Here is a 24,780-nt window from a genome sequence, read left to right on the forward strand (position 1 = left end):
GTAGTAATCCTAGTCTGATGCGACTGTCTTCAGTGTATTTCAATGTAGTAGAAAGGCAGACTGGGCTAACAACATAAATGCTTATGTCATTCTTTTTCTTTCTCCACTAGTATACAGGATTTAAATCATGTGGAGAACTTTCAAAAAATTTGAATGCTAATTGCAATTATTCTCTTTCCTCTTCCCACACCTAACATATCATACTGAATTTTCCCTCTATTTTTTATTGGTATCTCCATATTTGTTATATCCCACCTATATATCTTTCCTTTTTATAGTATGGAAGGTTCTTGTTATTAAAAGCTCTTTGAATAGTTTTAGAAAATAAAATATTTTTTATACTTAGTCTCAATCAAATATTTATTCTTTTATTGAAAAATTAATAACATAGCAGGTTGCCAAGTAAAAGAGAGAGAGACTACTTATAAATAGAATAAATGCAATTGGTCATATTTGGGAAAAATATCTCCATTTATGATTCCAATTTGTACCAAATTTATGAAATGAAAAAGGACTTACTGATAGGTACTGCTACATGTGCTAAAATCCAAACACAAATGATTAGTATGGGTTGACATTGATAACAGAATTGACACTGATAATAGAATTCTTACTAATACTGTTTCCAGATAAGAATTTCTGGGAAGAAAAAGGAAGAGTAAGTTCCAAAACTTTTACATGAGTTACTTTAATCTTTCTTGTACAGTAACACAATCATTTTAGAAGGATAAGAAAGGGGGAGGTTATTTTCCTTTTATCTAATTTCTCATGGAAAATTAAAATACCACAGAGCTGGAAAAGCCTCATATCCTTTATTTACTCTTTCCTGTGAGTTTTCCCACTTTTCTCTGTGATTCCTGTCTTACATTTAGTTGAAAACATGTACTTTTCTTGAAAAGTCAGTAGAGTGAATCCCAAGATTTTCATGGCATTTTTAATTATTTCGGCTTATCAGCTTCATCTTCTAGATATTACTTAATAATCCAAGTGGGAAGAAGTTGGTCTGTGTGTTTGCAAAAATTAATGAACATAAGCAATTCCAGCTGTCAGAAATGAAGATTGACTTCACTTTCCCTGTGTTTCTCCTTGGGCAATAATATATAATCTCTGTTGTGTCCTTATCATAAGTCTCTTAAAATATATGAAGTCTAGTTTGTTTTTAGTAGGACATTTTAACTTACTATGAAAAAAATCGATCATTTTAATATTCCCCACTTATCATTGTAATCTGTGCTTTGTATAGGATCATAAATATTCTAGTAGGATTCTGAGGATAGGGTGTGAAAAATATAAATGTCAATTTTTTCCTTGAAATGGAAACAGTCATTTTTAGGAAAAAGCCCACAGTGAGTAAATAACAAATATCAAACAGAAAGGAAATTTCTTAGAATTGCAGTTGTCATTAATGTAGATACAGAGAATATGGCTCTCATTGATCTAATTGATATTGTTCGGTAAATAAAGATGGAAATATACTCTATAAAACTTCTGAAACATATTTGTCAGATACAACAGTTCCATTTTTAGAAGTGAGAGAAATAAGCTACATTTTCTTCCTATTTTCCCCAACTTCTCTGGATGAGAAACATGTCTAGAATGTTCAAATTTACATATGAACTCTAGGACAGGGGTGTCTTTTTCTATTTTTGGTCCCTGCTATATTCCCAGTGCTTGGCACATGATAAGACTCAATAATTATATTTTTTGAATGAGTAAGATCTCAATGAATTTAACTTTGCCAGTTCATCTTTATTTCTGTCTTATGCTTTTTAAGTTTCCTACCAAAGAGAACTTATAAACTCTAATAAAAATACTAACAGTTAACACTTTTTTCCATAGGTAACAATTTTCAAAAAAAATAATGTTCAAAAACATTATTTCCAACTCCAAGTCACCTTTAACCTGTTTGTTATTTGCCATTTGTGAGTTTTTTACTTTCAAAATATTCATCAGTGACTAGAGGAAGTTCGGAGAAGGCAATGGCCACTCCAGTGTTCTTGCCTGGAGAATCCCAAGGATGGGGGAGCTTGGTGGGCTGCTGTCTACGGGGTCGCACAGAGTCGGACACGATTGAAGTGACTTAGCAGCAGCAGCAGCAGAGGAAGTTAATCAATATTAATAAAGAAATTGAAAAACTTGAATGTCAAGGTCTTACTTGTTTAGAAAAGGATATAATCAACACAGGAACCAACCCTATAATTGATGGATAGATATAAAACTTACTTGGTGGTTCTTGCCTTACTGTAAAAGAGAAATAAAATAATTAAATGAATGAGACATGAAGAACGAGTTACTTCTCAAATTCTTTATGCAGGAAGTTTTAAAAAACAGGACTTTGAGGGACCACCAAACTCTCTATTTGGAATCAGTTAAATTAGTGGGAGAATAAATGTCTTCAGATTATTCTGCTTAAGGACCTTTCAATTTGAGTGCTTTTTTGGAAAGAAAGGATCAGAGAGGAATCATTGGAAGATGCTATTTCTTCCTTTTGATTTTTCTCTGCTAATTCAAACTTTTATGTCACACTTTATTGCCTCCTTATTATTATTCCTTTTTTTCTCGTCACTTCTTTGGAATGATCATATTGATTTCTCATGATCATTACTGTAATTCTTACTTGCTAATTATTGTTTTTTAGATTAATTTTAGAAAAGTTCTCTTTTTCCCAGTCACACAGATATCTTAGGGCTGGTGACTCCGCATTTGAATGGGATGAAAGCAGTACTTGCTTTTAGATTCAGGTAAATAAACCTGAATTTGAATCCCACCCTCTTCTGCTTATAATTGTGGGGTCATGAGCAAGTTACCTAGTCTTACCACTTCCTTCTTCTTATAGGAATAACAATATTTATCTTATATAATGTATATGCATATATAAAGCTAAGTACAGTGCCTGGTACCTTGTAAGTATGTAACAACTAGTATTGGTTATTATAGTACTCCATAGTGTACCAATTAGTTTCAATTATAGCCTCCAAATGAATGTTGATAGTTCAAAATGAAGCAAGCTACTGAAAATATGAACAGGGAAACAAGAAGCTAGAAGGAGAGAAATGCTAGAAAAAAATAAACCATAGAGTCAGAAATATAAATCTTAAGCCCTGGTGAATATTCACACTAAAAACAAGGCACAAAAGGGCCTCTAGATTCCATGAAACACCAGTGATAACAACAGAACTGAGAGAAACATGGGACCTACCTTTAGATTTTTCAGGTCTTGCTTTAATAAAAAAAGCAAAGGAACAAATTAGTGTGATTTTCTAATGAAACAGAAACACATTTTCACTGATGTTATGATGAGCATCATAGACTGAACAGTAGTGGAAAGAAAAAAAGAGATTCTTCGAGGACCACTTTCCCTTGGAAATGTTATGGAAGAAATGGTCTATAGCTAGTGATGGAGCTCACTCTTTCTTTTCCCATCTAGGTCTCTGATTTTATTTAATTATCTGTTTCAATTTCAGTAACTTTTTTCATTTCAAAGATTTCAACTTTGTTCTTTTTTATACCTGCTTATTCTTTTTCCAAACTGCATTAAAAATATATGTAACTTTTTCTTTTATCTTTTTAAAACATGGATAGTCTATCTTTTATTCCCCACGAGGGAAGTCACAACCTATCAGAGCTCCCGTCTTTGCTGCTCTTATGATGTTATCTTAGCTCTACCATATGGTATATGCCATATGCTATATATCAACTGCTTTACCATTTTAACTTTTCTCTCTCTCCATAACCTTTTCAATTAGACTTTCGTTTCCCCTCTACCCTATTAAGATTACTAATAAGCCTCATTTTACAAAATTCAATGACCAATTCTCAGTCCAAATTTTTATTTCTTGAAAGTTTTAGGTGCAGTTGTTTACATACCCTTTTCATCTGGAAATACTCTCTTGAGTTCTATAACCTGCTCTCCTGGTTTTTCTTCTTCCTCCCTGCACACTCCTTCTTTCTATACTTTGCTGGATTTTTTCTCTCTTCTTAACCTTTAAAACTGACGTTCCTGAGCACAGTTCTTAGCGTTCTTATCTTTACAGGCACCATTGGTGATCAAATTTAGTCCAGTGGTTTTAAAATGCTATCTCTACACTAAATTTGTCGAGTTCATTCTCCACCTGCTCTCTCCCTAAAGCAATGGGAAGAGGATGTGAAATGGGACTGTCTCTATTACCCTCACATTGACTACTGAGGTAAAAATCTAAGGAAAAAGAGGCTGTAACCTCTCATATTTCCCTCCTCATACAACTTAGGTGAGACAAACCCAGAGGAAAGATTGCACGACTCAGATGCATAGTGGGAAGGGACTCCTAGAGCTGTGCAATGCAGAGATGCTATTTAAGGCTTTAACAAATGATGGCCAAATTACTTCTGCTGTCCCACATATCATCCTTCTTCCAAGCCTCCATAAGCACACAAGTTTAAGAGGAAGGAGATTTAAAGCAATCTTCAGTGTTGTGGGTAGTTGACTAAGAAATGATGTGGGATAGGAAGGTATAGTGATTTCCTTCCTGAAAGTAAATGAGAAGGACTTCAAGAGATTTGCTTATAAAGACTGGGGCGGGGATTGTGAGAAAAGGTGTGTGGCAAACCATTTCCTAATTGAATGTCTGCTTGGTGGAGTTGCTGATTTGTTTTGTGCATTTTGAGCATAATGAAAAGAAACTTGAAGAGCGAGAGCAGTGTACAGTGAGGAGGATGCCTTGGAGCAGCAGGCATCTTCTTCCTTTTTCTAGTGACAAGGACACTTGAGCTTCTTGAAGGTCAGGTGGGCCTTGTGGAAGATATCCAGGCTTGAGCTTTGGTACTGGTTCTTCACTCAAGTTGGTGGCTTACTTGATGAGGGTATCTCATCAATGACAGGCTATGAGATATACTGTCAGGGGGGACAGAACTAAGGGGTTTTGAAATAGTCCAGACTGGAGTCAGTACTTCCCCATCAAGGATAGTGCAGTGGAGCCCTTAGAGATGGGCAAGCTTGTGTAGATTCCTTCCAAGAACTAAAACATATATTCTACAAGCTGATGTTTTTGTTCAGTCGCTAAGTTGCGTCCAACTCTTTGCGACACCATGGACTGCAGCACGGCAATTCTTTGCATCAGATGACCACAATTTTACCATTTGTGGGAAAATTGGGTAGAGTTAAGTAGCAGCTGTGTTCTTTAGACTGTATATGGCCTTCTAATTCTCCATAATTCCTAGTGGATGTACTTTACCTCATTCAGTTATATTACCTTTCTGGGCTCTGTTGGCATCTAAAATTTTAACCTTGACAGGCACTTTGGGTTTTAATATTAATGTGATTTTATTTCAATCAGAGAAACCCTAGGGGATATTGGGTTTGCATAAAAATCACTTATAAGTATGAGAACCAAATTCAAATTATGGAACACTAGAACAGTGAAAAATATGGCTTCATGAATTCTATATTAAATATCACTATGGTTTGGTTTAGTTGCTAAGTCCTGTCTGACTCTTGCAACCCCATGAACTGTAGCCTGCCAGGCTCCTTTGTCCATGAGATTTTCCAGGCAAGAATAGTGGAGTGGGTTGCCACTGCCTTCTCCAAAATATCACCATGGTCAGTGCTTTATCTGGTTTATTTTTTATTTTATTTAATTTATTTTTTTACTTTACAATATTGTATTGGTTTTGCCACACATAAATATTAAGTCACTGTTGGTATTTGTAATCTGAGAAGTTAAGAGCTGAAATAATAGGAACTTCTATAGTTATGTATCAAAAAGGTCATTTTGCATTCCTAATCTTGAGGCCTTTGGGTAATATGGAAGCAAGTGAATATGAGAAACATGAGTCTCAATCCTTTGGATAGTTAAAATAGAAACATCTAAGCTGAGAAAAAGTCTCACATAAGACAGAATGATAAGTAAAAAACTTACTTGAAGTTCTCTGTGAAATCACTAAAAAATAAAAAGAAATTCATGTCATTTTTCTTAAATACAAAAACCATAATATTATCTAATATATTCTGTCTGTGTCTGTGAAGGGAGGACTTGGGTGGGAATAAAAAGAATGCATTACAAATGGCCGTAGAAAGCAGTTGCAATGCAAACTTAGATATGAGATTAAGCAGCGATGATTTAATGATGAAGTCAAAGCAGGGTTTTATCAAAGGTCTTCATATACTGGATCTGAACAACTTTGGGTATAGTACCAGGCAAAGATAACTGGATATTTCTGTTTCCTTTGGATAGCAATGCATTCTTTGAGGGAACACTCAAAAGTCAGTCTCCATTTAAACATCATTTTGGACTTCCTTCTCTCTCAAAAAAATCTGCCTACCTCTGTTATTTCATAATATTCAGTTGTTTTTTGTTGTTGCTGACAAATGCTACCTTACTCCTTGTTCTGGCTGTACCACATGGCATGCAGGATAGTTCCCTGACCAGGGATTTGAACCCCTGCTCCCTGCACTGGGAACACAGAATCTTAACCACTAGATTGCCAGGGAAGTCCCTAATCAGTATTTTCTTAAATTATGTATAATGTAGGGGAAAGTGTTATTCACTCACTCAGTCATGTCCGACTCTTTGTGACCGCATGGACTGTAGCCCACCAGGCTTCTCTGTCCATGGGGTTCTCCAGACTAGAATACTGGAGTGGGTTGCCATTTCCTCCTCCAGGGGATCTTCCCCACCCAGGGATCAAACATGGTTCTCTTACACTGCAGGCGGAACCACCAGGGAAGCCCTTAATAATAATGCCCATAAAATAATGTAGGAGAAGCTGAGTAATAAGAAAATAAGTGAGTGATGAGGAAAATCAAATCACTATAATGGAAAAAGTCCCTCAGACTTTAAAGACCAAACAGAACCAAAGTGGAGAAAGAGATGTTATACTTACTTATGGGTGCCAGGGGCAGACCTAAAAAACAAATTAGATATCAGTGGATATTTGTTTGAAAAAACAATTTTCTTTTTAAGGAATTATATTTGTGTAGGGGAGAAGCTACTTTGTTCCATAGCTCTTTGTTTAAATTATGGTTCTATGACTGTGTATTCTTGGGCCAGGATGTGGCCTCAGTTTCTTAGTCTTTACGGAGAGGTCAGTGAAGTTACTCTAAGAATTAAATAGTGTAAAGTATTAATAATTAAAGCACTTATATAGTTCTGATCACATAGGAGATGCAAAGTAAATACATGTTTGCAATTAAGTAAATATAAGTTGATTTCCCAGAGAAAGAAGCTGGATGAGCAGAAGGCAGAGGGAATTGAGAGCTATGAGTCTCAGGTCGCTACACAGAGTTAGAAATGAAGAGGACAAGGTCTGGTTCCTAGGCCTTGTAGAGAACAATAACAATAGGAAATAGTGGAAAAACTGATGAAACTTACCCCTAAGCATTGAAGGCGGACAAGCTGAAAGACAGAAAAATATCGTCACAACTCTTTTTCTCTCCCACTGTATTCCTCTCTGCATTTTTAAAGGGAGTTCCTTCTTGATAGGTCATTATAACAATAGGAAAAAATGTTACCTTCGGTCTTAATATTTACTTTTAACATAAGTCAGCAGGATTTGGACTTTTCAAAAAATCATTTATAACAAGGGAATTTTGACCATGAGAGGGTAAGTGGTTAGTTAAAGCAGCATGTACCCTATGCCCAGAAATTCCTGCACAGCTGGGGAAAGGAGAAATAGAACCCCGCAGTGGAAGAAACATGGAGTGACTTACTGAGGGCTTGTGGAGCTGGTCCATCTAGAAAACACAACCGAGAAAATTTTTATCTTTCCCCCAACTTTTTCCCCATTCAATATGTTTTTCATTTTGTGAAGTCCCTTGTAACATATCATTTGAACTGCTGGGAAACTTTCCTCTCTGCTCTTTATTTTTTATGTGAATAAGTGGAGTTTTTGTTTTTCCCCCACAAAGTTATTAAAAAGCTGAGAGACTTATTGAAAATATGAATGTGAGACATGAAGGAAACAGTTACTTCTAATCTTTGAAATACCTATATGGTCAGGGAAGTTTCCTCAAGTATCTTGGAATTCAAATACGGAAAAACAGACTAAGTAGGGCAGGAGGTCCAAATGAAAACTGTCTTAGAAACTTCTTATCCCCTCCTTTCTCTCCCATCATTTTTTCATTGTCTGTAGGTAGTCTCTTGTTGGTCTTTATAACTAAGCAAAACTTTTTTCTCCCCTCTTCATTTTTATGTAAATTAGTAGTGTCAGACCTTTCCTGGTCAAAATAACCCAGAGGCATTTTGATAGCCAGGTTCCAAGAGAACAAGATGCACCTCAAGCCCTTTGTATTCCAGTATGGTTAAGTAAAGAATTTTGGACCCCATTTGAAATCAGTTAAACTCTGGGGCAAACAATCAAACAGACTTACTGACTGCATGAGGAGTTGATTCCGCTGAAAACAAGCAGAGATATTTTTTTATTACTCCTTTCTTGTTTATTCTTCCATTCATTTTTTCTGTCAGAGACAGAAAAAGTTTTTCTGATCACACATTTGAACTTTCCAGAAAAATTATAATCAGCTGATGGAATACTGGTTAATGGAAAAGGAAAAAGGAAAATAAAATAGGAGTTTCAAATTCCTATACCAGAACTCAAGTTCCAATAGACATTACTGGACCTTGATAAGTGCACAGCAGAGAAATAAACAATTTACTAATTGCTGATATAAATGACCTAGCTGAAAAAGAGAAATATTATCTGTATCTTTTTCTCTCACTCATTTTTCTCTTCTGCATGGAAAGTCCCTAACTAACAATCTTTAGAACCATGGAGAAATTTTTTTTTCCTGCTCTTTATTTTTATATGACTCAGTGAACATTCTGGAAACTTATTAATAACTTAGTGGAATTCTGAATAATGGAAAAATAAAAGGTCAAGGAAGTGGGAGCTTTAAGTTATTCCAGTCCCAATAAGGATGGATAAATTTTGGTTCAGGTAGATCTGTTAGATACTGCTGGAGACAACTGGGTTCCTTTGGAAAGTGAGATATTCAAACTTACAGGATGATCTTGAAGCCAAAAAGCAAAGAGAGAAATCAGTGTGGAAAGGCTGATGAAATAAGAACTACTTTTCCTCTTACTATTCTGAGAGAGAGTATCAGAAATATCTGTGGAAAAAGAATCAAATCCTTGTAGATGTTATAGCACACTGTGGTGGGGAATACAATTGCCATCATACCTTGTAGGTTGAATTGTAGGATTCTGCCTTCTGCTTAGTCTGGGAGATGACTTATCTCTTCCCTTTTTGCAGTGGCTGGTCAACTGCTTAAAATCTTACAGTGGGGTTGGTAATTTAAACTGTATTGCCTTTACTATTTTTCTCCCTTTTTCTGCAGCCTTCTCAAGGTCTCCTTCACTCATATAAATATACTCCCTCCTTTGCTGACAAGTCACAGTGAATTTCAGATAGTGTCCTCTATTTTAAAATATAATATAATATATATATATACACCTTACGTATGTATATATTTGTATATAACGTATGTGTGTATGTGTTAGAAATGCAAAAAAGCAAAATGGCTGTCTGGAGAGGCCTTACAAATAGCTGTGAAGAGAAGTGAAAAGCAAAGGAGAAAAGGAAAGATACAAGCATCTGAATGCAGAGTTCCAAAGAATAGCAAGGAGAGATAAGGAAGCCTTCCTCAGTGATCAATGCAAATAAATAGAGGAAAACAACAGAATGGGAAAGACTAGAGATCTCTTCAAGAAAATTAGAGATACCAAGGGAACATTTCATGCAATGATGGGCTTGATAAAGGACAGAAATGGTATGGACCTAACAGAAGCAGAAGATATTAAGAAGAAGTGGCAAGAATACACAGAAGAACTGTACAAAAAAGATCTTCACGACCCAGATAATCACGATGGTGTGATCACTCACCTAGAGCCAGACATCCTGGAATGTGAAGTCAAGTGGGCCATAGGACTCATCACTACGAACAAAGCTAGTGGAGATGATGGAATTCCAGTTGAGCTATTTCAAATCCTGAAAGATGATGCTGTGAAAGTGCTGCACTCAATATGCCAGGAAATTTGGAAAACTCAGCAGTGGCCACAGGACTGGAAAAGGTCAGTTTTCATTCCAATCCCAAAGAAAGGAAATGCTAAAGAATGCTCAAACTACTGCACAATTGCACTCATCTCACATGCTAGCAAAGGAATGCTCAAAATTTTCCAAGTCAGCCTTCAGCAATACGTGAACCGTGAACTTCCAGATGTTCAAGCTGGATTTAGAAAAGACAGAGGAACCAGAGATCAAATTGCCAACATATGCTGGATCATCAAAAAAGCAGGAGAGTTCCAGAAAAACATCTGTTTTATTGACTATGCCAAAGCCTTTGACTGTGTGGATCACAATAAACTGTGGAAAATTCTGAAAGAGATGGGAATACCAGACCACATAACCTGCCTCTTGAGAAACCTGTATGCAGGTCAGGAAGCAACAGTTAGAACTGGACATGGAACAACAGACTAGTTTCAAATAGGAAAAGAAGTACTTTAAGGCTGTATATCGTCACCTTGCTTATTTAACTTATATGCAGAGTACATCACGAGAAACGCTGGGCTAGAAGAAGCACAAGCTGGAATCAAGATTGCCAGGAGAAATATCAATAACCCCAGATACACAGGTGACACCACCCTTATGGCAGAAGGTGAAGAGGAACTAAAAAGCCTCTTGATAAAGTGAAAGAAGAGAGTGAAAAAGTTGGCTTAAAGCTCAACATTCAGAAAACGAAGATCATGGCATCTGGTCCCATCACTTCATGGGAAACAGATGGGGAAACAGTGGAAACAGTGTCAAACTTTATTTTTTTGGGCTCCAAAATCACTGCTGATGGTGACTGCAGCCATGAAATTAAAAGACGCTTACTCCTTGGAAGGAAAGTTATGACCAACTTAGATAGCATATTCAAAAGCAGAGACATTACTTTGTCAACAAATATCTGTCTAGTCAAGGCTATGGTTTTTCCAGTGGTCATGTATGGATGTGAGAGTTGGACTATAAAGAAAGCTGAGTGCAGAAGAATTGATGCTTTTGAACTGCGGTGTTGGAGAAGACTCCTGAGAGTCCCTTGGACTGCAAGGAGATCCAACCAGTCCATTCTAAAGGAGATCAGTCCTGGGTGTTCATTGGAGGGACTGATGTTGAAGCTGAAACTCCAATACTTTGGCCACCTCATGTGAAGAGCTGACTCATTGGAAAAGACCCTTATGCTGGGAGGGATTGGGGACAGGAGGAGAAGGGGACGACAGAGGATGAGATGGTTGGATGGCATCACCAACTCGATAGACATGAGTTTGAGCAGGCTCCGGGAGTTGGTGATGGATGGGGAGGCCTGTCATGCTGCAATTCATGGGGTCGCAAGGAGTCAGACACGACTGAGTGACTGAACTGAACAGAACTGATGTGTTAGTTGCTCAGTCGTGTCTGACTCTTTGTGATCCCATGGACTGCAGCCTTCCAGGCTTCTTTGTCCATGGAATTCTCCAGGTAAGAATACTGGAGTGGATTACGATCCCCTGCTGTAGGGAATCTTCCCTACCCCAAGATTGAACCTGGGTCTTCTGCATTGCAGGTGTATTCTTTACTGTCTGAGCCACCAGAGAAGCCCATAATGTATGTTACGTATATGTATATATTGCATTATTTATTCTAGGTTATTAAGTGGGATTGTAGTCCCCTCAATTCATTTATTCCTGGTGTGAGGTAGAGCTAGATAGTGGAATGAGCAAGGGATAAGGAAACGTAAATTTCTATACCCAGACCCTATAGGAAGCTGAAAGCAACTGTAAGAACAGGCATGGAACTTACAGGTCGTTTCTGAAGTTTCAGCTGGTGGAAAAATGGAAGGAAAAAAAAAGGAGAAATTAGTTTGTAGAACCAAGAGAACTCAGTTCTCACATTATAGGCTTAAAAAGAGTAACTGCAGAGTGGATGCAGGGAGCTCTGAAACCTGCCTGTTAGCTGAAGGTCTGGGCTTAAGCACCCACCCCTGTGCTTTGTATCCTCAGGTCTGTATCTCCTGCCTGCGGCAGAAAAGTGGTCATCCTTTCCATTCCTTTTGGGTCTTGAAAATAGAAGAAACACTTCCAGATGTTCATAAACTCTTAAACTTGTGCTTCCACACTTCTGTGTAGTTTTGCCATTCTTATTTTCACTAGTCTTTTTCCTTCCTGACGTTTTGATTGGTTTGAAAAGTTTTTTTCCAAATGCTTATCTTTCCTAGTCCCACTTGAGCACTTGCTTTTGTTAATTAAGAAATTAATCAATGTGTTTTGTGCATTCTCCAAATCACGTGTAATCTAGGGGAAAGCTTAGGAAGGAATGAATGTAGCAATATAATTCATTTAAACATTGCTATATATTTAAAAGTGTTTACACATTGGGAGAGGGAATTAAGCAGGGAGCAAAAGAAGGGAAAGGGAATTGACGTACCTATATAGATTCTCTGGCACACATGACCATTAGGGGACTTGGACCAATGAAGCCCTTCCTTTAGCCACAGTGGGATCCTCTGAGGTGAACTGATTTATGATTTTTTTCCCCTTATAAGAATTATGAGAACTTTCAAGATTTTAAATCTTGGTGATAGAAAAAGTACTGAGAAAGGCAGCCTTGATTTAGGGGAGCAGTCAGTAAATGATGGCTGGTATTCATCCACAACAAGAAGCATTCAGGGCAAGTAACAACCATTTCAGCAGTCATAGTATGATTGTGTGGGAGACTGCCTGTAGTCACCACATTTTGAGTTCCTTTTTCCAAGACATCCTGGAGGACTGTAAACTCCACAGCACCAGAGGTCAACCACATCTTTCTCTCTCTTATTTATGACTTTATCCCCAGGGCTCATCCATTTCTGATACATGGTAGAAGCTCAGCTAGTTGAAGTAATGTCTGAGTACACCTGACTTGCTTTCTGGTAATTTTTTCCTATGTGGCTTAAACTTTGGGATGCTATTACTTAATTTCCATACTAAAAATTTTCTATCACATGGGGTTGGTTTTGACACTCCAGATTTTGACACCAGCTTTGCTCTTTCTAGTTGCAGGACAAACTTAACCTTCCTCTGTCTTCTACTTGTGGTTTGTAGGTACCTGATGAATCTGTCAGTTCCTGTAATTGCAGCCCAACTACTGTCATATCCTGTTCCCTGAGCTCATGTGTGTGCGTGTGTGTGTGTGTGTGTGTGTGTATGTGTGTGTATTGAGGGTTGTTTGGGGTGATTGGGCAGGATGGGACTTGAGAAAGAAAAAGGTCTTGGGGGAAAAGATGAGGGATCCTAGGGTAGACTAGATTCTGAGCAATATTCCTGGAAACTAGAAGGAACCTGGTAAGACCTCTATCTGTTTACATTTGATTGTCTTTTCCCTCTTTTACATTTATTTTCACATATTGCCTGCCTTTTCTCATTGTCTTTACATTGTCTCCATTATCTTTGAGTAGGCCCTTAATAAACTACAAAGCACTTCAGAACTGGAAAGTCATCCTTATTATTCTTCCTTTGTCCCATTAGAAAATGTTATATTGTTTTAGAAGCCACTGCTGATCATTATTGATGGAATTTTCTTATTCCTTTTCTATAAAAAATAGCCCTGGAAAATTCTAGGCAGGTAGAAACTGGAAAGCATGAAAACATGTCTAAAACCACTGTCCTTCTGGCAATAGATACATTTAAGACAGGAAACAGGCCCTTTAGACATTGTAAAACACCAGAGGAAAGAAATAGGTAAGGGACTTACCACTGGGTCCAGTATATTGTACTAAAAACAGAAATAAACATAAATTATTGTACTTGTTAAACATGAAAAACACATGTGTACCATTGATGTTTTTCAAAGGAGAGCAATGAAAATGGTTTCCCTGGAATAACTAAATCCCAGTTTTCAAGATTAAATATTTTTTACTGCACTGCTGCTGGACTATAGCCTTTTCATAAGAATCGCATCTTCCTCTAGGAGATTTGTAACCCTGTTTTAGTTGGCAAGATAACCATTTCATCATTGCCTTTCCAAGAGTTTATGGTAAAATCTTAATTATATTCTCTTCTCTCCATTTGCCTCATATTTTTTCTTCACATCATTTTTTATCCCTCTCTGAGCCATCTTTCTATTGTCTTCTTCATCATTTCTTACATCATCCTTATTAATGTACATATGTATCTTATTAATATATATGTATATACATACATATGGGCAACTTACCAATAGGTCCTGGAGTTTGCACTAAAAAGAAATTCAAATTGACAAATGAGTATGGATGTTCAGATGAAGAATACATCTTTTAATGAATTTTATTTAGGGATGAGACTTGGAGAGGTAGAGTATGGGAGAGGAAGTTGTATCAGTAATGAGAACATCAGGGAGCTTGGTTAACTATAGAACAAAAGGGATATTCAAATATACTGCAATATTTCAGCCTGAGGTAAGGGTTTCCTAGGATCCTTGTCAACCAAGGAGACAGTAAAGAAATGCGAAACTTTATACTTTTCTTTCCTATCAGTAACAGAAGATACTGCCTTTTCAAGGGACCACCCTGTACACTAAAGTATTTCTGACCAGCTAATATATTCTAGGAGTAGGTATTAGGGTAGGAAGATAAGGGTCCTGTCTTCTCACAGCTTCCAGCTTACTGGAGGCTGATAAAGGGTCAAAGACTGCCTTAATTAGTTTTAGTGTCTGTGGATAAAGTGTCAACAAAGTCTTCAGTTTTTAATGAGAATTTAGCCTTCAGTTGATTTTCTAGCTCTGATCCTTTGGTGACCTGATAAAGATTGTAAATCTGCCATGTACTTGGCAACATTGGTTTTACACAAGGATGATCCTTGAACAGTGAACTGCATCTGAACTGGGAGAAGTATAAATACCTATTAGAAAGCCATGGCTTTGGGCTTCCTTGAGTGTAGTGCCCATGTGTTTAGGCATTTTCTTATGGGATCTCTTTAGACATCTGCACGGACCATTGTCAAGATTACTCTAGCAGAAGAGGAATGGGTATAATATCTGCTTTACCTACCACCATTGAATCCAACAACATAATGCATTTGAGATTTAGAAACGTCATAAAGCATTATAAGAATCATTCAAAGAATGTGACTAGATACAAATACAAGACTCATGTTTGTTTTGTCAAATGAGCATAGAGGAACCTAAAATCATATTTCTTTAATTTTATAATTTAAAAATATTTTCAGTTTTTGCTAGAAATACTATAATCCAGTGTGTGAAGCTATGACTGTTTGCTCTTGTTTATAAGCATATAATTATAGATAATTGTATCTTGAAGCCTAACCATTATTTATAATGTTTCTATGGAAAAATGCAACAGGGCAAGTTGCTAAAAGTTGGTGAAATAGAATCTACCTATCCTGGAGAGAACTTTTCAGAGTAGTTAGAAATGAAAAGAATCTTAAAATTTCTTTTCTTTTTTTAACAAAATGAAGATTAGATAATGTACTATGAAAGTACATGAAAGATTACATGCACAGAAAGGAAGAAGTTTAGAAGCTATGTTCTAAATTTTTATTACATACTGGTTTTAAAGAGCTAGATTGTGTACTAAAGCGGGAACAGCTCACAGAAGACCATCCTTAGGTGACTTTTTTTTTTTTAAAACTTTGTTTTTCAGCTTCATAGTTAATATCTTTTATTGCAGAATCTGGGTGAATCCAACCTTTAGGAATTCTGGGTGGGATAATGAGGCAGTGGAAACACTTGTTCCTGGAGTCTGTAGGCATGAATCATTGAAATAAAAATTGACTGATGTTTTAAGCATTATAAAGGATTAAAAGGTGTTATAATTTGAGACTTAGGTGACTTACCAATGGTCTTTTGAGAGAGCTCTATAAAAGAATAAAAAAGAAGAAAAGAAGTGAAAAGAACTGAGGAGGTGCTTTCAGGTTCTGGTTTGTGTTCCCTAGTAAGACTCTGTACCACCAAACTTGGGGAAAGCTGCAGTTGGGTAGTGGGGCTGTTGCCTTTCTTGCTGGAACGGTAAGAAAATCTATTATATATAAGAGTTCCTTATCTAATGGATCCACTGAGAGGGTAAGTAGTAAAGAGAGATTACCCTGGTGGTCTATTAAAATCTCTGTAGAGGACTGGAAAAATTCTTCTCCATTTAAACTTGGTTATCTTCCTTTCTCCCTTGTTTCATTTCACTTCATCTCATTCTGGTTTTAAAAGTCCTTGGTATGATGTTGACAAGTCTTTGGAAACCTTCTACAAGTGTTTGTCTTTTACTTTATAGCTTGTATTTAGCAGAGGAATGTACATTCACAGAATCATTAATAACTTGCAGAAATGCTTGGTAGAAGAAAATTGAAAGGTCACGAAAATGTGGACCCCCAAACCCCTGAAGTCCTAATGTGGAATCCAAGGGAGGATCCTTAATATACCAAAGGCAATTAAAATGCTCTACAGTGAAGAACTAGAAAACTTACTGATAGGTCCTGTAGCTCCAGCTGAGAAACAGAGAGAGAGAGAGATCAGTATGTTGCACAACTGTGAAAGATACCCATTCTCCAACACTTACTCTAGAGGGAGTGTCATAATGAAAACCCCAGGGAGATCAAAGGTTGCGTGTATGGCAGTCCTTGGATAGGCTTCCTGTTGCACAACCTAGGAGACCTACAGGAATGGAGGCCTTCCCTTTTCAGTGTTGATTGAAACTCTTTAGAGGATTTGGAAAGACTCATTCCCGCTAATTTGTAATGCCTCTTTTTTTCTTAGAATTTTTTCTTTTTTTCCCTCATTCCTTTAGGGACTTACTGTTATTTGAAAAGTGAACCTTCCCTTGCTGACAGCATTAGGACTGCTGCTAAGAGGGTCCTTTTCTTTTCTACTTTCTTACATTAGCCCATAGAAGCTCTACTTCATTCAGAGCTTTTTTGGAAACTGTGATAAGAATACTAGGGGAGTCAAGAAGCATGATATCAAGAAAAAGGGCAGATCAGTTCTAAAGACCTGTAGGTCAGATATCAAAGGAACCAGAGTAGATAAACAAGTTCAGTACTTACGAATAGGTGCTGTGAATTGCACTGAAATGCAGAGAGGAAGGAAATTGGTGTGGTTTGATGTTAATTGAATTCTTATGCCACTAATATTATTTTTAAGAACCCAGGAAGACCCATAATCCACCCACTGGATCAAATTGTTCAGCATTCATCTTTTTTTATTTTTTATTTTTATTTATTTATTTATTTTATTTTTTTTGTTTTTTATTTTTATTTTTTTTAGCATTCATCTTAAGTGATAAATCTATGGCAGAGAAGAACGTATAGAACCTAGTCTGAAGGTAGTTATCTCTTCTCCTTCACCCTCATCCCTCTCCCTCTTCTGTTTTCCTCTTTTCTCTACCTTTCAGCTGTCTCAAAGGACTCTAACTATTTAGGAATTGGTAGATGTCAGTTCCTTTATCTTTTTTTCATCACCATCTCTTCCTTTGTCTTCACCATGCTTATTCGTTTGCTTTCTCCTAGAACTACCTGTTTTTCTTGTAGTTCTTCCCTCAATTTAGGAAAAACCCATAAATAACAGTTTTGATTATTTTGATCATAACTCAGAGAATTTTTTCCTGGTCATTATTTTAAATATAAATTATTTGGCTTTCCTTTGTCTTAAACTCAGTTACGATTCAAGGTATCTTTCTGATAGCTTAGGCATCAGGAGATTCAAATTCAATCAAGTAGCATGACTGGGAAAGCCTAGAAATGTAGAAATGGAAACAGGATGAAGAGAGGGTCCCCTATCCCACAGAAGACCAAAGAGTGTCAGAATTAGGAAACAGAAAAGGAACTCACTTATTGGGCCAATAGTTCCAGCTAAAATATGAGAAAAACAAGACAGAACTAATTAGAATGGTGTTTTGGCGTAGGAAAATGCAATTTTCATTGAAATTATTTCTGGGAAAACATCAGAAGTATAGACACCAGGACTAAAATTTCCACTTCACTGGAAAAATAAATGAGGTTTATTCTTCATTCTCCTTCTTGGAGGATCCCAGGACTACTGGCTCTGGCAGCTGGAGCTGCAAGGGTGCAGTGGTCAGTGTTCCTTCCCCAGGGGGTGCCCTATTTGTAGCTCTGTAGATTACAGGCCATTGTTCTTCCTCCAGCTGGGCTAATTTGAACTTGTTTAGCTAGAAACCATAGCCTCATCTTCTGAAGGAGGAAGTGGAAATTTCTGTCTCTTTTAAGTGACCTTGGTTCCCTTAGTCAACAGATTAACTTAGTCTTCAATATCTTAGTGTCTAAGAAGGAATAGAAACTTCTAGATAGACTCAAGACATTCATAGATATAATTGGGGGCTAAAGAGATTGAGGCATGAGATACCCATGCTTAGCAATAACAGCCTTCTCTTTTACACACATACACATGTACCCCTCTATACCGCCTAGGTGCACTTTTGTGGCACCTGTCCAGTATTTATGCTTGAAGATTGCATTTTGATTATCTTAATCATGTTTTGTGTGCATAAACGCTCCAGAAGGAGTAGACACAGGATGTGATTTGCCATGAGCCCTAACTCCTAAAATTGTTCTTCTTCCTCCTCCCTTCAGGGTTGGCACTGCCCAAGTGCTCAAGTTCTGAACATCTTCAGGAGTGATGGATAGAGATGTGTTAGGAAATTAATCAAACCTCTTTGAGTTTCATCTTTCTTATTATTGGCTTTAAGGCTACTCTTGTGTGGAGAATCTTTAGAGATTGAGGAACTAGTTAAACTCAACTCTTTATTTCCTTTCCAAATGCAAAAGGATTGAAACTCTGTAAAGCAATAGTTCTAAACTTTACTGTGCATACAAATCACTTGGGGATCTTGTTAAAAAGCAGATTCTGATTTAATAGTCCTGAGAATGGGTGTTAGGCTGAGATTCCGCATTTCTCATAAACTCCAAGGTGATGCCAACACAGGTCCTTGGACTCACTTTATACAGCAAGGTTGTAAAGGACTGGTAAAGTTTCAGAGCATTTGTACATTGCCCTCTCCTTTTACCCCACCCTTCTTTTTTTTTCGTTTCTAAATCAACTGCCTCTCTCTTATCTCTCAGTCTTTATTCTCCCCCAGTGCTTCTACCAGAAATGTTTGGTTATATCATTTAAGATGCTATCTGGACACTTCTTCCAGATTTACTCTGATAATAGCTGCTGCTGCTGCTGCTAAGTTGCTTCAGTCGTGTCTGACTCTGTGTGACCCCATAGACGGCAGCTAAATTCCACACAACTGTCAACAATATCCTGGGTATCCTAGGTCAGCCAATTGGAACTCACTATCCGTATCCTCTGAGTGTTACTGGGATTTTTAGAAAGGAAACTTCTTACTTTTCTAATAATTCCCTCTGCCACTGAATCTCAAAATTTTTATATAATTAAAACTGACAGTACTTCCTCACAGAGGAACCTAGCTTGTTAAAATAATATTAGTGAATAAAGAGAAAGGAATTAACAAATTGTGCAGGAGGGGTTAAAAACATTCAGGGATAGGAGTGTCTGACATATTCTAGCAGTATAGTGATGCAAAACACAGGAGGATTAAAATACAGAAAAAGAACTTACTTATGGGTCCTACAGTGCCAGCTAAAATGTAAACATAAAAAAGTTTGACTGAAGAATGTACATTTCATGGAGTTTCAGAATAAGCATTTACTACATATCAGATTTACATGGAGGGCAGTAAGAAGGTGAATCTGTATCTCCCTCGACCCTTTTCCTTAGGAATCCAATAAGATCATATTTTCCTCAATTATTTTTTGTATTCTCAATTTTTAAAGTCATCTTGCTGTCAGATCCTTCTAAAGGTTTGTTTTTGCTAAATGACCCCATCGAACTGGGGATTTTGTTTTACGTTTTGGTTAATTACTTTATTTTTCATTAGCGGAATTTCTACTTTGCAAAATAAGAAAATCATTAGTTACTTAGGGGGATCCTGAAATCAACATCAAGTTCCTCATACCAGAAAGGAGAGCAATAAAATAATGAGTAATTGTTCTCTTTCTTCCATCTTTATGTGCCTCCTCAACTCCCTCCCCCGCAGTCCCCTAATAGTAGGCACTCCCCCCGCCCCCCAGCCAGTCCCACAGAAGTAGGCACTTTGTAAAAGATGGAAACAACTGAGTTGAGGAGAAACTTACCTAAAAGTTCTGGAGTTGCTTTTAAGTCATTTGTATCACCTATGATGAAAATTGACAAGAACTTTGAGGAATAAATGTTTAACCAAAAGAGAAAGGAAATTGACAAATATAATCCCACTTAGATTTAGACTTTCAGAGGGCATAAGGTACAAATACCCTTGAGGTTAAAGATCCACTATTAGAGAGTCCTAGCTTTGCTACTTTCTAGCTCTTTGACTGGGTAAGTCACTAAACCTTTGAAGCATTAATTTTCTAATTTTTAAAATGGAAATCATATCTCCTGTCTTACATACATTGCAATGTTGCAGTGAAAAAGCAAGCATAATAATGGATAGGAAAGCTGAAAAGTTCTAATAGAAATGTTATGGAAAGAAATATTCAGTGACTATAAAGAATGAAATTCTGCAAAATAGTAAGTTTTCACTGCATTTAAGGTATTCTGCTTTATTTTACCTTTCTTCTACTTTCTTCTCTCTTTTATTTCTTACTGTCATTTAGAAAGTTCTGAATGTTGGTGACAGGACATAATTATGAGCATTTCAGTATGTTTTTCTGATTTATTAATCTGTGTGATTTTACAAACTATCCTTTTGTTTTCCTTAGTTACCTTGCAGTCTCTTAACTGTTGTTTTTGGCTTGAAAAACCCATCTTATTTTCAGATGCCAAAAGTCTCTTTACTGAACCAAAATATTTTAATGAAATGAGTTAATATTTTCATGGAATTCCCAAGGTTTTGCATATATATATAATTATGACTTGGACTTAGAACCTACTTTGGTCTTTAACTTTCCTGTTTTAGAGATTTTCAGTGATATTCTTGCTCCCTATTACTTTCCTCAGCTTGTCCTTTTTTTTTTTTCTAACCTATTCAACTCTTTGTTGTTTATGTATTTTTATTTCTCTTTGTTTATCACTGTTTGAGTGCTGAAGTCTTATTTAAACAATTATATTTAGTAGGAAATATTGTGAGTTGCAAAGTTTACAATTTCTTTTTCTTTTTTTATTGAAGTATAAAGTGAAGTTGCTCGGTCATGTATGACTTTTTGCTATCCCATTGACTGTATCATGCCAGGCTCCTCCATCCATGGAATTTTCCAGGCAAGAGTACTAGAGTGGATTGCCATTTCCTTCTCCAGGGGATCTTCCTGACCCAGAGATTGAACCCCGGTCTCTCACATTGCAGGCAGATGCTTTACTGTCTGAGCCACCAAGGAAACCCAACTATACTTATTGAAGATAGTTGATTTAAAATACATTAGTTTCAGGTATATGGCATAGTGATTCAGTATTTTACATATTATGCTCCATTAAAAGTTATTACAAGATAATGGCTATAATCCTCAGTGCTATATAGTAAATCTTTGTTTTCATTTGCATATTTATGACTGTTTTTGTTTATTTACTTTTTATGTTAGGTGGGAAATAATAGCTTTTTCCATAAACGATGAGATCTACTTCAGCATTTGGGAAGAGATGTCAGTTTTTCTAAATGGTATAAATTAAAGTAACATGTCATGTCCATTACCAAATAAAGGTAGTTTAAAAATACATATATTGTTAAGAATATGGGTTGTATGCTAATTCTAAGTAGCAACTCCCTGGAGATTAGGAAAATTTTAGGTTGCACGTGGGCTGAGCAGGAATGAGCAGGAAAGAGAACTATGATCCATTATTGAAGTCTGCCACCAGCAAAAGTGTGAACAGAGGTGGCATGCATATCATATATTTCTATTCCTATTTATATTTCTATTCTAAAGTACTATAGAATAATGAGGACAGGAAAATTTTAAGCTGAGTTTTGTGGCCTTGTCTAGGTGAAGACAATAAGTAGGACAATGAAAGATAACCACTTACTGACTTTCGGAGTGGAGAAGTAGCTAAAAAATGATGACATGAGTATCTTGCCCAAGTACTACTATGTGTTTTTTTTTTTTTAATTAAGAATGTGGTTTGAGAATAGTTACTCTTCTTAATGAAAATGTCAGGATTAGTTCTCTTAGAAAGTGTTAAATTTTCCATATTGGACAGAAATCCAATACTGGTTATCTTTGTGGGCATCACAAACTTAGTTGCTGTTAGGAGCCAGAAGTTCTCACGAATTATGAATGTTAGTTATGGGGCTAGTGAGGATGTTGGCCACTTGAAAAATGCACACCCTATTTAAAAACACAAAATACAAAACTTAAAATAATTCTATGCTGTTCAAACAAAATACATCTACAGGTGGCATTTTATATGACATAGATAAGATAATTAATGAAACAGAGGTGGAGAATTGTGAGCCTCAGCCTGGTCACTCTAAAGCAGGGAACAGATAAGACAGGGAGATTACCTCTGCCTAATATAGGAGCCCTACAAAACATATTAAATTTTTTTTTTTTTTTTACCGTGCTGCATGGCATGTAAGATCTTAATTCCCTGACCAGGGATCAAACCTGTGTCTCCTGAAGTGAAAGTGCAGAGTCTTAACCACTGGACCACCAGGGCAGTCCCCAGAACAACATTTTAAAATCACAGGTTTACTAAATTTTTTAGGCTGCAATTCAGTTCACATGATTTTATCTCCTCTCATTTTATATAGAGCTCTTACAAACCAGATTTTGAAACAAAAAGAAAACTTACTCACAGATTCTTGTGGTAAAACTAAAGAACAATAGAAAATATTCAAATCAGTCTAGAATTAATTATTTAAATAATCCACTTATTTCCCAAGTCTTTCCAGAAACTGTACATTAGACCCTCCATTCTCCAGTAGGTACAAGTTACCACACCTCTTGAATCTTTAAGTCTCGAATCTTCTTTCCTCTTGGACGCTATCCAGGAGTGGAAATTTTTTGCAGAGAATTCAAACTTACTATATTCCCAATATAATGATTCTATTCAGCATCTTTTATTTCCCCTATTTTCCATCCCTTACACTTTTCTCTTTTCAGTTTGGAAAGTATCCTCTCCAAAATGTGATAGCTTCAAGAACCAAAGACAGGCCAGTTACTTTTATGAAAAAGAAAACCAAGACCAAGAGAGGCAAAGGTCTGTGCCTGAATATCCGAAAAATTATAGGCAGTTTTAGCCTCCAGTGTCTCTGTCTCTAAGTTAGTGCACTTTCCTCTGTACCCCACTCAATTTTCTCCTCTTTCTATTCTTCCTGGAATATTCTTTTAAAAAGTAATTTCTTTCCTACTTGTAAACTCATTTTTTTTTCTATTCTTTTCCATTGATCTTTGGAGTGTTCTTATAAAATAAGTTATAGAGAAAGCTTGTGATAATTATTAATGATAATAATTATGACAGTAAGGTAACATACAAACTAGAATAATATATAGTGAATCCTCACTATATTCAGTGCAGAAAAGATAAGCATTTGTCTTACTTGCTTTGTTAAATTTTAAATTGCTATATGAAATTTGATAATTTTCATTATCTTTCAGGACCTTATTTAATGAATCTCTAAAATAATAGGGTTTAACAACACTTTTTGGCTCAACTTTTAATGATTTACTTAGTCTGAATTCACAGACTGAAGTCCTATATTCCTGGACCTTTCATCGTTAACTGATAAAATCTTCGATAATGGAGAAGCAAAAGGGCTGACATTCTTCATGGTGGAGAAACAACTGGGAACATGCTCAATCCCTGAGCTCCGTTAAATGGACACAGAGATAAATCCTTGAGGTCAGCTCCTTAAAAACGTTAGAGTTAATTCCTTTTTGAAGAGAAGCATGAGAAAAAGACTCTCACCCTCCCCTCCTGAGGGAGCACCTAATTCTCTGTTCCACCTGTGGTGAGATTTGGTCACAGGTTTTTAAAGATCCTGTGCTTTGGTGCTGTGACTGAAGCCCAGAAAAATGTTTAGGACAAGTGATGAGCATGGAGGCCATCTACTCTTTCTTTTCAGTCTTTGTAAAGGTTGAAACTCTTCAGGGAGCTTGGAAGACCTTAGTCTTAGCTAAACTTTCTTTAGTTGCCCTGTGTTCTCCTTTGTTTTTACTCAGTTGCTCTCATTTCTGTTTCTTGAATTGAGAAATAGAAAGAAGACTTAAATAAGATTCTTGGAATAGACATTGAGGAAAAATAAAAACCTACAAAAGTCTGAATTAATTGATTTAAAAAGCACATAATTCTCATGAAACTCTTTAAAATGGGGCCCTAATTAGTTCTGTTTAGGTACTGTGGGGTATTAGGTGCTAGAATGCTTGAATTTACATCCTCATTCATTTACTTGCTAGCTGTGTGACCCTGCACAAACTGCTTAACTCTTTTTTTGCACCTAAGTTTGTTCACTTAAAATAGAGCATTTGTAATAATGTCTATTTCATAGGGTTATTAAGAAGATGTAAAGTACCTGGTAAATGTAAATGGTAGATGTAAAGAAAATGTAAACTGCTTATTTAACTTATATGCAGAGTACATCATGTGAAATGCCAGGCTGGATGAAGCGCAAGCTGGAATCAAGATTGCCTGGAGTAATATCAATAACCTCAGATATGCAGATGACACCACCCTTATGGCAGAAAGCGAAGAAGGACTGAAGAGCCTCTTGATGAAAGTGAAAGAGGACAGTGAAAAAGTTGGCTTAAAACTCAACATTCAGAAAACTAAGATCCTGGCTTCCAGTCCCATCACTTCATGGCAAATAGATGGGGAAACAGTGGAAACAGAGACAGACTTTATATTTTG

The 24,780-nt window shown here is 36.6% G+C and overlaps 1 protein-coding gene across 1 annotated transcript in view; it reads right to left on the minus strand.

Moving 5' to 3' along the window:
• Positions 1-24,780, minus strand: part of TSBP1 (testis expressed basic protein 1) — a 65,345-nt gene that overhangs the window by 27,605 nt on the left and 12,960 nt on the right. The window contains exons 10-27 of the mRNA XM_040249037.1: positions 22,726-22,746; positions 20,103-20,141; positions 19,528-19,548; positions 17,775-17,795; positions 16,992-17,012; positions 16,416-16,436; positions 15,795-15,815; positions 14,179-14,199; positions 13,717-13,737; positions 11,788-11,808; positions 8,345-8,368; positions 7,685-7,708; positions 7,347-7,370; positions 6,859-6,879; positions 5,895-5,915; positions 3,200-3,220; positions 2,224-2,241; positions 520-540 (exon numbers count right to left, since the gene is read on the minus strand). Coding sequence (XP_040104971.1) covers positions 520-540; positions 2,224-2,241; positions 3,200-3,220; positions 5,895-5,915; positions 6,859-6,879; positions 7,347-7,370; positions 7,685-7,708; positions 8,345-8,368; positions 11,788-11,808; positions 13,717-13,737; positions 14,179-14,199; positions 15,795-15,815; positions 16,416-16,436; positions 16,992-17,012; positions 17,775-17,795; positions 19,528-19,548; positions 20,103-20,141; positions 22,726-22,746 — 402 coding nt within the window. The remainder of the gene's footprint in view (positions 1-519; positions 541-2,223; positions 2,242-3,199; positions 3,221-5,894; positions 5,916-6,858; positions 6,880-7,346; positions 7,371-7,684; positions 7,709-8,344; positions 8,369-11,787; positions 11,809-13,716; positions 13,738-14,178; positions 14,200-15,794; positions 15,816-16,415; positions 16,437-16,991; positions 17,013-17,774; positions 17,796-19,527; positions 19,549-20,102; positions 20,142-22,725; positions 22,747-24,780) is intronic.

The sequence above is a fragment of the Oryx dammah genome, unplaced genomic scaffold (genome assembly GCF_014754425.2).
Source record: "Oryx dammah isolate SB20612 unplaced genomic scaffold, SCBI_Odam_1.1 HiC_scaffold_11, whole genome shotgun sequence".
NCBI lineage: Eukaryota > Metazoa > Chordata > Mammalia > Artiodactyla > Bovidae > Oryx > Oryx dammah.